Source organism: Myxine glutinosa, chromosome 8, assembly GCF_964187855.1.
Source record: "Myxine glutinosa chromosome 8, kmMyxGlut1.1, whole genome shotgun sequence".
Taxonomy (NCBI): Eukaryota; Metazoa; Chordata; class Myxini; order Myxiniformes; family Myxinidae; genus Myxine; species Myxine glutinosa.
In genome coordinates, this window is record NC_136268.1 from 42,882,579 (window position 1) to 42,894,688 (window position 12,110).

At 46.7% G+C, this 12,110-nt stretch overlaps 1 protein-coding gene across 5 annotated transcripts in view; it reads right to left on the reverse strand.

Annotated features, from left to right (window-relative positions):
- Window positions 1-8,260: 8,260 nt before the first annotated feature.
- The window catches only part of LOC137416616 (bone morphogenetic protein receptor type-1B), a 156,658-nt gene continuing 152,808 nt past the window's right edge, over window positions 8,261-12,110 (reverse strand). For all 5 annotated transcript variants that reach the window (XM_068102264.2, XM_078783205.1, XM_068102265.2 and 2 more), the window contains exon 12: window positions 8,261-8,513. In XM_068102264.2, coding sequence (XP_067958365.1) covers window positions 8,385-8,513 — 129 coding nt within the window. In that variant the 3' untranslated portion in view covers window positions 8,261-8,384. The remainder of the gene's footprint in view (window positions 8,514-12,110) is intronic.

The following is a 12,110-nucleotide window of genomic DNA, read 5'->3' on the forward strand; positions in this document are numbered from 1 at the left end:
CTGTTCATGCTGGAGTTCCCCAAGGCAGTGTTCTGGGCCCTGTGCTTTTTCTGGTCTTCATCAATGATCTCTCTGACTCTCTGGAAAATCCTCTCTATCTCTTTGCTGATGACTCCATTCTCTGCCGCTCCATTTCTCATCCCTCAGATCGGCAGTCTGCAGCCTCCTCACTCTCTGCAGACCTGGACAAAATCACAGACTGGTAAAACAAGTGGAACATGTCTTTCAATCCTGACAAATCTCACACTCTTACTATGTCTCTCCGAAAAGACCAACTGGAAAAACCCTCCCATCTACTTTCTGAACAATACTCTCCAAGAAGTACTGTCACTCAAGCTTTTGGGTCTCACTATCTGCCATGATCTTTCTTGGAAAAACCACATTTCCAAGCTGGCCTCCAAAGCCAGTCGCCGACTGGGCATCCTCCGTCGTGTGAAGTCCTTCCTTGGCACACCTGAGCTCCTCATCACATACAAGGCTTTCATCCGCAGCTCAATGGAATACTGTTCTCCCCCTCTGGGCCGGTGCTCCTGCCTCACACCTAGCTCGGCTTCACGCTGTTGAAACCAAAGCTTTCAGAATCATTGGAATCTCCCGTGATGAAGCTAACTCCGAGGGCCTTTCACTTACTCACCGCAGGCAGGTTGGTGGTCTTTCTGTCTTCTACCGACAACTCTCCGGCCTTGCTCCCCCAGCTCTCTCTGTGCTCTGTCCCCCAAATATTCCTACAGGTCGCACAAGTCTCAGTTTGTTTTTGAGAAGGTCTTGTCTCAAAGGGAGACATTCACGGAGTTATACGTTTTTAACAGGTAAAAGTTGTCTGAGAGCAAGTAACCTTTCATCAGGATCCTTTGTCATACCCAAATCAACCTTGGACAACACGTTCATAAGGATGAAGACCACAGGTAGTTGCTGTTCCATTAGTTCAGCAGAATAGAACAATTACCTCTGTGATGACCCCTCCAATGACCTAAGCCCTCCAATGTTGTGGAAAACCCATTAACCCTGCCAGAGGAGAGGGGATTGCATTTGGGGTTGTCTGTCCACACATAATGTCCTAGCGTAAGCCACAAATGCCACCTGGTGGTAGCAGGTATTCCACGTTGGCCTTTTCCCACCGAGTACCTCTAGGCATCCACAACAATCGTCGAGGAACTCACTTTTTTTTCTTCCACCCTAATTTTTTCAACTTTATTCGCTTTTAAATTCGTTTTCTGTGCAACCGATTGACAAGAAACTTTCACCATAAGAACACCTGCCCATGGAGATTTTTTAAAACAAAATTACATGATTGGATGGAAAATGCGGCCAGTGTGCCAACACCTCTATTTTTTTAGACAGGATTTCAACTTGAATATTGATTTCAATATATTGATTTCAACTCGACCTCGCATGAATTGACTGAAAAATTTGAATGCGTTTACATATATATAAAGTACGTACAAAAAAAAGCACAAGCACCACATACAACAAGCCACCGAAGGTAGGCGGTGTTATCTTTTCCACCTTCCACCCTGTTTGTTGCAAAAATCGAAGATTTTTCCAGTATATTGTTATTGGTTTTTCAAGGCGTTATTACTTGGCAAATATACAGTATATATATTTTGAAAAGTATGTTGATCACTCTGGTTTGTGTGTGTGTTTTTGTGTTTGTCTGTCTGTCCGCTCACTTATACTTGCCTCCAGGTCACAATTTCAAACCGATATTCACGAAACTTCACCAAATGGTAGAGTTCATGGCTGGACAAAATCCAATATATTTTTGAGGTGAAAAGGTCAAAATAGGCCAAAAGTAACCCCTTTTTTTCAAATTTCTAAAATCCTCAATTTTCATCCGATCGACTTGAAATTTCAATAGGATTTTCATATCCAAGAACTGAATTCAACCATCAACTATTTTTGAGATCAACATAGGCCAAAAGGTCAACATAAGCCAAAGGTCAACCACTTATTCAAATTTCTAAAATCCTCAATTTTCATCCGATTGACTTGATATTTGAATGGGATTTTCATATCCAAGAACTGAATTCAACCATCAACTATTTTTGAGATCAACATAGATCACAAGGTCAACATAGGCCAAAGGTCAACCACTTTGTTCATATTTCTAAAATCCTCAATTTTCATCCGATTGACTTGAACTTTGAATGGGATTTACATATCAGCGACCTGAATTCAACCACCAACTATTTTGGAAATCAACATTGGCCAAAAGGTCAACATAGGCCAAAAGGTCAACATAGACCAAAAGGTCAATATAGGCCAAAAGGTCAACAACCTTTTCAAATTTCTAAAATCCTCAATTTTCATCCGATTGACTTTAAATTTGAATATGATTTGCATATCAGGTCACTGAAATCAACCATCAATAACTAATTATTTATGTCAACATAGGCCAAAAGGTCAACACAGGCCAAAGGTCAACAACTTTTTTCAAATTTCTAAAATCAATTTTCATCCGATTGACTTGTAATTTAAATGGGATTTTCATGTCAGTGAACTGAATTCAACCACCAACTACTTTGGAGATCAACATAGGCCCCAAATAAAGGGGCACCCTACATCTGGCAAATAAAACACAATTACTTCTTCATGCAGGTGTATGAATCAAATTGGCGCCCCATTATACGAACTTTTCTAGAGCATTACTTGGTTCCTCCTAAGAACACGAGGGTAGTCCAGCATGCACACGAGTTTTGAATGTCCCTTCTTTTCTATTGTTCGACATTTTCTATAAGCTGTGGAAGGTCGCTTCTTTTCTCTCCTGTAGCACATGGCACATACCCTTATAAGCTTATAAAGGGGCCTTTTCTATGCCCATGGCATTTTACCCAAGAATAATGAATGTAACGAGGCATAGCAAATCCGAGGACGAATCCAAGCGCTCTCTCCCCCTCCTCCCCAAGCAACTGTTCGCCGTGCAGGGGTGTACCTGGAGTATTTGGCACCCGGGGTGGACCGCTCCCCCAACACCCCCCCCCCCCTCCCTTAGTACGCCAGTGTCGCCGTGCTCAGTAAATAAACTCGTTATTAATTGGCCAATCTAAAATCCATCGACAATGCCGTTACGTTTGGCGGGAGGGCGGTGAAGTGGTTTTTGCGTCTGGTTGTGGGTACGAATCCAGCAGCTCACCGAATGAGCCGGCGTTGTGGGTACGAATCCAGCATGAGAAGGGGAGAGGTGTGCAAGGGGAGGGGAAGGGGAGAGGTGTGCAAGGGGAGGAGAAGGGGAAAGGTGTGCAAGGGGATGAGAAGGGTGAGAGGTGTGCAAGGGGAAGGGAAGGGTGAGAGGTGTGCAAGGGGAGGGGAAGGGGAAAGGTGTGCAAGGGGATGAGAAGGGGGAGAGGTGTGCAAGGGGAGGGGAAGATGAGAGGTGTGCAAGGGGAGGGGAAGATGAGAGGTGTGCAAGGGGAGAGGTGTGCAAGGGGAGGGGAAGGGGAGAGGTGTGCAAGGGGATGAGAAGGGGAGAGGTGTGCAAGGGGAGGGGAAGGGGAGAGGTGTGCAAGAGGATGAGAAGGGGAGAGGTGTGCAAGGGGAGGAGAAGGGGAGAGGTGTGCAAGGGGATGAGAAGGGGAGAGGTGTGGAAGAGGATTGGGGGGGTGTTGGGGATTGGGGGGTGTTGGAGATGGGGGGCGGGTAAAATATAAAAGGGGTAGTGGTGGGCAAAGGGGGGGTGATAAACGTTGGCAAGGGAAGGGGTTGATAGAGGTATAAGGGATAGAGAGGGAAGTTGCAGTGGGAGGGGGATACAAATAGAGATAGAAGCGGAGTGGGGTTTAAAGAGGGATGTTGAAGGTGTGTGTGTGTGTGTGTGTGTGTGTGTGTGTGTCTCTGTGTGTGTGTGTGTGTGTGTGTGTGTGTGTGTGTGTGTGTGTGTGTGTGTGTGTGTGTGTGTGTGTGTGTGTGTGTGTGTAGGGGTAGAGGTAGAGATATAAAAAGGTTATATGGAAGAGGATTTTAAAAGAAGGATGTTGAGGCTATGGTGGTGGGGGTAAAGAACCACTGTGCTGCATAAACACCCCAAGTGGAGCATTTTAAGGTGCGACATCACGGGCACTTAGCGAGCGATGTATCGGCTCCTCAAGTTCACACCCGAACACCGAACAGCAGCGACGATCCTCTCGGTCTCCCAAGGCAGCGACACATTAAGGTCAAATTGCTGGAATGAAACCCCTCGTAGCGGTGACGAGCAAATTAGCCTACGGCTCCACCTGATGCACAGGATGTTCCATCATGGACGTTCGCGGGTCCGTTGGAAACTCGCACCGTACAGCGAACACTGTAACATTTGGGTAAAAGGCCAAAAGAGGGTCTAGAAGACCATTCCTCGCTGTTTTTCAGTCCCACTTGTGGCAGAGCCTCATCATGGACAAAGTACACTTAAGGTTGTCCATATATTACGTACTGCCTCGAGGCAAAGCTGCATCACCCAAACACCACTGCGTCCTGAACATAATACGTAACAAATAGATAGATCGGCCTCCTCAATTCGACAGCACGCACAGGGATTGGGCGAGGCATGAAGTTACTTCGCCTCACACATGACGTGATTTTCATCCCGCGGCACTTGTTAATGACGTGAATCTTCCACGGGCAGATGTGACGGCCATTACACAGACCCTCGGAGCCGGATTACCCGCTCGGCGATTCCCAGAGCACCCTCTCGGCCTCCCCCACCGCGACAGGAATCCGCTTCACTCCGCGAAGCACCAGCGCTACCTGCAGTCCGCTCGGAGAATCGCGCAGGAATCAACGGGACGCGTGAACACGTGAAGGTTTATTAAAAAGGAGACCATTCCAAGGACACAAACAACATGAATCTTATCTTGCGCTGTACACAACATGCACGGTGGTCAAAAAACATGGCGACTACTTTCATGCTGGGATTGGGGATCGGGTACATTTTATACCAGGTCGAGGGGGACGCCATTTGCTTTGGACAATTTTGTGAAGGTCAACACAAAATGAGGGGGGGGGGCGGGGGGGGGGGGACCGCACAGATGACGTCACATTGCAGGCAAAAGTTATTTAAATGGGAAACATCAAATACAGGGTAATGGTCTTGTTATATAATTTAATTAATTCCTATAGTATATGTTGTGGATCAAATTTTTATACCGATACATGTACGTCTTGGTGTGAATTCCTACAGGCTTTTCTGCACGAGATACGCACGACATCGACAATCAGGAGTTAGGCCTGAGGCCTACGTTACGAATACCGTAAATCAAGTGTCGTTAAATTACGCTAACCAAATGCTTTAAATACACCTTTGCATTGCTTGGCAGGTTGAGCCGGTGTTTCTCGTAGAAGTGTGAAAGGAATACTCAAAATACTGAAAAAATATACAAACTCTATATATTGTACAAGCTATGTACAAGAAGTTGTGCCGAGCGTGTACATTTTCATGGACAGGCAAGGTCGAGCGGTTTGATCGTTAGAACAGCGAGTATCGCAGGGATAGGAAGATTACAGTAAGCAGGTATCAATGTACAATTATACAAGAGCGCACTCCCCGCCCCCCCCCCCCCACTGTGGCCCCCCTTCCTACACTTAATTACATGACCAACAAACCTCGATTGCTTAATACACTCTCCATTACCCACACTATCACCCGCCTTCCATCGAAACCACCCACAGTCCCCTCTTTGCCCACACCACCCACCCAAACCTATCCTTCACCCACACCACCCACCCAAGCCTATCCTTTACCCACACCACCCACCCAAGCCTATCCTTTACCAACACCACCTACCGAATCCTTTACCCACACCACCTACCTAACCCTCTCCTTTACCCACACCACCCACCCAAGCCTATCCTTTACCAACACCACCTACCGAATCCTTTACCCACACCACCTACCTAACCCTCTCCTTTACCCACAGCACCCACCCAAGCCTATCCTTTACCCACACCACCCACCCAAGCCTATCCTTTACCCACACCACCCACCCAAGCCTATCCTTTACCAACACCACCTACCGAATCCTTTACCCACACCACCTACCTAACCCTCTCCTTTACCCACAGCACCCACCCAAGCCTATCCTTTACCCACACCACCCACCCAAGCCTATCCTTTACCCACACCACCCACCCAAGCCTATCCTTTACCCACACCACCCACCCAAGCCTATCCTTTACCCACACCACCCACCCAAGCCTATCCTTTACCCACACCACCCACCCAAGCCTATCCTTTACCCACACCACCCACCCAAGCCTATCCTTTACCCACACCACCCACCCAAGCCTAACCTTTATGCACACCACCCACCCAAGCCTATCCTTTACCCACACCACCCACCCAAGCCTATCCTTTACCCACATAACCCACACAAGCCTATCCTTTACCCACACCACCCGCCCAAGCCTATCCTTTACCCACACCCCCACCCAACCGTCGCTTTTGCCCAGACCACCCACCAAACCCTCACCTCCCACCAAACCTCACCTTTACTCACACCACCAGCCCATGTAGCTAAATCACCCAACCCCCCCTTTACAAACCCAACCCCAACCATCCCTATCCTTTACCCTGCCCCACCTCACTATCAACCCTCCTCCCCCCACCCTTTACCTACACCGACTACTCGACCACCTTTAACAGCTCCCCCACCTTCTCCCCCTTTGCCCATATTCCCTCTGTCCCTTAACCCAGCACACTCACATCCTCCCCTGCCCGCATTTCAATCCCTCAAATCGCCCCCTTAATTCACGGTGTAGTGCTAAATTACGTCGATAATTCCCCGTGCATTTAGTACCATCAATGCTCATTAGGCCCGCTCACCCTCTCCAGCCGCAGCCGTAGAACTCCAATACATCCTCCCGCCTCCACCCCGCACCCCAACGACCGCTCCCCGGTGAGCAAATGGCCGCACAGAGGTCGTTTCACGCACTGAAGAGCTTTGTTCGGACAAGGCCACGTGGTGCAGGAGATAATGAATCCCAGGCCGGGCGTAACGAGCAGCAAAGAGTCTCTCCAACCCAGTGACGGTCATTATGAACCTTGATCACCAAAACGACGGTAGTGGCGGTGCTGAAAACGTGGTTTTCTTTTCTAGTTTCTCATGGTGTGTGGTATGGGTAGTTCAGAAATGGTATTTCAGTTACAAGTGCCCAAAAGGGTCGTCTGCATATTGACCGCACAAAACGAAAAGGTGTGTGGGGGAGGATGAGGAAGCAGAGGCCCGGAGGGAGGAGGGGGGGGGGGGGGCTGGTGAAATTAAGAAAAAAAAAAGTTGCTAAAATGAAGCGATGAATGAGGATGTACAAGAGACAATCGAGTGAAAGGGAGACATTTGATGGACTTTGTCACATGGCCTAAAATGCTCCCAATCTCCAACAACCTCTCCAATAATTTGCAAAACTGTGAAGAGGACAAGAGGAGGGATGGGGGCAGAGGGAGAGCAAGATTACAATAAAAAAAACCCGCCATTCTATAGATACAAAAGCCCAATAGTGATTGTACCACCAAATATATGCTTTGGGTCAAAAGAAGGTTGTCCGTAGCTCAATGTTACCGCCGATCGTTAACTGCCTTTCCTGTATTTGATACATCTGGCTCATAAGTAGGTCTCCCCCTTCCCTCCCTTTTCCTGTTGAAGTGACGCGGCTGCCAAAGAAACGTGCTCGGCGATTGTGTCCGTCCCGTGTTTCCTTGCTCCTGAAAGCCAAGGAGACAAGATTGAATCCAAACGCCGGTTCGCTTTAGGGCTCGTCAGACTCCGGTCTGACAGGAAGGAAGGAAAAGGGCCATAGAGCAATGTACGGATGTTAAACTTTCCGTTCTCGACAAAATAAAACTCGGGGTCGTGACCGCACAGCTGTCCGGCACAACCGAGCGGGGACGTGCCGCCTCTCCTCCAGGTGAGAGAATAGTTTCAGTGTCCAGTCGGCCGTCGTCGTGGCACCTGAGAAAGGATGCTCCAGTCAAACAAGTCAGGGTTGACATACGGTTCACTCGATCAGTTCCTGACGTCCGATGAAGATTTACTGTGGTAGAGACAATAACATACTGTCCAGAATGTAATGATGGCTCTTGGAGCAATGGGCCACGATGCTCATCACGAGATGTCAGCTTTGCACACAGTCCAATCTGCAACCATGATATATATGTATATACATACATATACATATATATATATACATATACACACATATATATATATATATATATATATATATATATATATATATATATATATATATATATATATATATATATATATATATATATGTATATATATGTGTAGACATGTATATAACTCCCCTCCCCCCCTCCACAGATCATCACAGACAACATGGCGAACCGGATCCATCAACCTGTGAACACCATCTTGAATGCACGCTGCCTTGTTTGAGGGTACACATCAATGTGCTCACGGAATCTTAATGTCCTGTGCCTCGGCCATTTTTGCGAGGCTCTTCTTGACACGCAGAGCGGTGAGTCGCGACGAGGGATTGGAAGCCCAGCACTCGGCCATCAGCTTGCTCAAGGGCCGCAACACCTGTGGCAAATCAAAGGGAGGGTGCAGAAAAGCAGGAATAAAATGTAGAGCAAACAGCACTACACAAACGCAGGAGGAGGGAACACTTTTTCGGCTGATTTGAGTTAAGTATTTGGTAAAATTTTACCACAACCTACTACTACAACAACTAGATGGTATTCATAGAATACTTACCCTGTGCAGTCAACATGTTGTGAGCCAACTCTTCTGTTTTTGAACATTTTTTTTCTTTGATCCAATATGGCTGCCAGACCACGTGACCGATGACATCATAAATTTATATTCTCCAATATAATTGTTGTATAGATCACGCTCAATACATTTCAAACTGATCAGACTAAGCGTTGTCCATGTCGCATGACGTCATAAATTATGGCACCAGTTACGTCATCGTTAACAACACCTATTCCCCATATGGAGTTCTTTACAATGAGCCACGTTTCAATTTTTTCCGTAGAGTGGTTTTGGAGATATCGAGGTGCAACGTTTTTCGGTTTTTCCAAGATGGCGCCTGTAACACATGACCTATGACGTCATGATTATCATTAAAATATTCTAAGGGAGGAGGCGCTCCTATAGTGAAAATTTAGTGTCCATCAGACCAACAGTTGCTGAATTTTTTTTAAAATAATGATCAGATAAGTGTTGTACTTGTCGAATTATGAAGTCATAACGAAGGCACCGATGACGTCATCATTAACATATCTTATTCCCCATGGTGAGTAGTTGACAATGAGCCAGGTCTCAATTTTTTCCATCGAGTGGTTTCAGAGATATAGAGGTGCGAAGTTTTCCAAGATGGCGGCTGTACCACGTGACCGATGACATCATAATAATCATCAAAATATTATACAGGAGGAGGCGCTCATATGGTGAAAATGTCATGTCAATCGAACCAACAGTTGCCGACAAAATGATTTTTTTAAAATGCAGACACGTACGGCACACGGCACATGCACGTAGCTGAATGCTTAACCCCGCTTTTCGCTTCGCGAGGGCAGGGTAACGACAAACTCTTACTACTATTGTTGCTGCTGCTACTGCTGCTGCAAGCCCCAATTACTCCCCCTTTCTTGTGGGGTCAGTCGGAGAAAGTTTTTCTCCCAAGTCTTTCACGAGCACATCTCTTCGCCGGGCTGAACAGTTTACGTTTTGTTTCCCACTGATAGGTCAGATCTGCATCCGGGCATAAACCAACATCGAATCGCCTTGTTTTTGTCACCTAACCAGCTCATCCACCAAGTTTTGTCCCAATCGGTCCACAACATTTTGAGATATCATGCTATATATCGTTTTTGGCTCCATCTCTCAAGGTGAAGAATCACTTTAAAACTATAGTATCCGGATCAGCATTCAGATCTTCACCAAAATCTAATCATGGCGTTCTTGTCACACCCCCAACATGTCCATCAAATTTCGTTTTAATCTGACCACAACATTTTGTGATATCTTGGTCACATACAGAAACCGACAGGGGTGAAGAAAACAACCTCTGTCCACCTTCGATGTTGGAGTTAACAACATGAACCACCTTTAGAGGCCATATTTCCCCGCAGGGTGGGGGTTGGCCTTTTTCGGGCACGGTGGTCCCCTTTTTGAAGCAATGTTTTATGGCCGGATGCCCTTCCTGCCGCCAACCCTGTTAGTCGCCTTTTGCGACACGCAGGGAATTACCAGTGAACTGGTACTCAATTTTCCGACCTCGGAAGGATGACAGGCTGAGTCAACCCCCCTGGTGTTAATTCAGCGCTCAACCAGGATTCGAACCCAGGATCCGAGGATCCCAAGCCGGCACCCTAACCGCTGAGCCAACACCAGGCTTGGAGTTAACAACATGGTGGGATCTTTAACGACCACCAAATAACTTATACCAATATATACCAAGTTTAACGTCCATCCGAGGGACGGCACATACATTCATGCCTCACACTTCCAATGAAGCACCAGGATGACAGTTTATAGTTGGGTCGGGTATTCAAACCCGGGCTAAACAGCTCAGAGGCGTGTATGCATACCTCTAGGGCCTAGGCTATCCTGCACGCCCTTCACTATAGCACCAAATTAACTATTTGAATTGGATTAAGATTGGTAAAACACAGAAACCCCCAAAAGAGATCACCCATGTTGATGCTTTGCTCAAAACAAAAGAAAATGTTAAGATGAAAGTCAAATTAATTTTTGCCAGTGTGCAATACTGGAAAAAGTACTCATGAGGAATCTTAGGAAAAAGAGGAGCAGATGAGGCACTGAAGGTGGCGTGAGAATGGTGGTGAGGATGACACGAGGCACATCCAGCACCAAAAAGGCACAAATAACCTCGCCAGTTGTGTACCCCGTCCACGTAGCAGGAAAAACAAGAACTAATTTCAGGTAGAGGGGAAAATGCAAACATGACGATCCAATTGAGGAGACATTGCTGGCCTCCAAAGCCAGTCGCCGACTGAGCATCCTCCGTCGTGCGAAGTCCTTTCTGGGCACTTCTGAGCTCCTCACCACATACAAGGCTTTCATCCACAGCTCAATGGAATACTGCTCTCCCCTCTGGGCCGGTGCTTCTGCCTCACACCTAGCTCGGCTTCACGCGGTTGAAACCAAAGCGTTCAGAATCATTGGAATCTCCCGTGATGAAGCTGATTCTGAGGGCCTTTCTCTCTCTCACCACAGGCAGGTTGGTTGTCTTTCTGTCTTCGACCGACTCCTCTCCAGCCTTGCTCCCCCAGCTCTCTCTGGGCTCTGTCCCCCAAATATTCCTAAAGGTCGCACAAGATCTGCCTGCAAAACTCTAATGAAGGAGTGAACCATTAGAGTTTTGCAGGCAGATCTTGTGCGACCTTTAGGAATATTTGGGGGACAGAGCCCAGAGAGAGCTGGGGGAGCAAGGCTGGAGAGGAGTCGGTAGAAGACAGAGAGAGAACTGCCAAAATCAAGACTCTCTGCTCACCTTCACTCCTTCATTCCTCTTTTCTCCCGCCTCTGGAACAAACTCCCTCACTCTCTTCAATCCCATCCCCCCCCTCCAGGTCTTTAAAACAGCTGTTCACCACCATCTATCTTCCCCCATCCAAAACCGTGATCTTTTATACCCCCTTTAAAACACCCCAAATCCACCTCTTTAAATCCCCAACTTCTTTCCTGAAATTACTAGAAGTGTTCATTTGCTTGATACTGTGTACCCCTCCCTCCTCCCCCAGCCCTCCCCCTTCCACAGATCTACGTGAATGAAGCCTCACCTCGCCATCACGCAGAACCCACGGCCCGTAGCAATAGAGCATTCAATATGCAAATCGTAGACGTAGTGATGCAATATGCAAATCATTAAACTTTTAGATCAATCTGATGAAAATTGCCAATTGCATGTAACGCTGACCTTTGACCAAATTATTAAGTTATCTTCTCCATATTCTCATAATAAAGCTTTGTTGAAAAATTGATGACAAAACTCAAATGGTAAATTTAAATTTCAAGTCAATTGGATGAAAATTGATGATTTTAGGTGATGCTGACCTTTAACCTTTTGACAGAATTATCATAATAAAGCTTTGTTGAAAAATACGATGACAAAACTCAAATGTTAAAAAAGTTACGGCCCAGAACAGA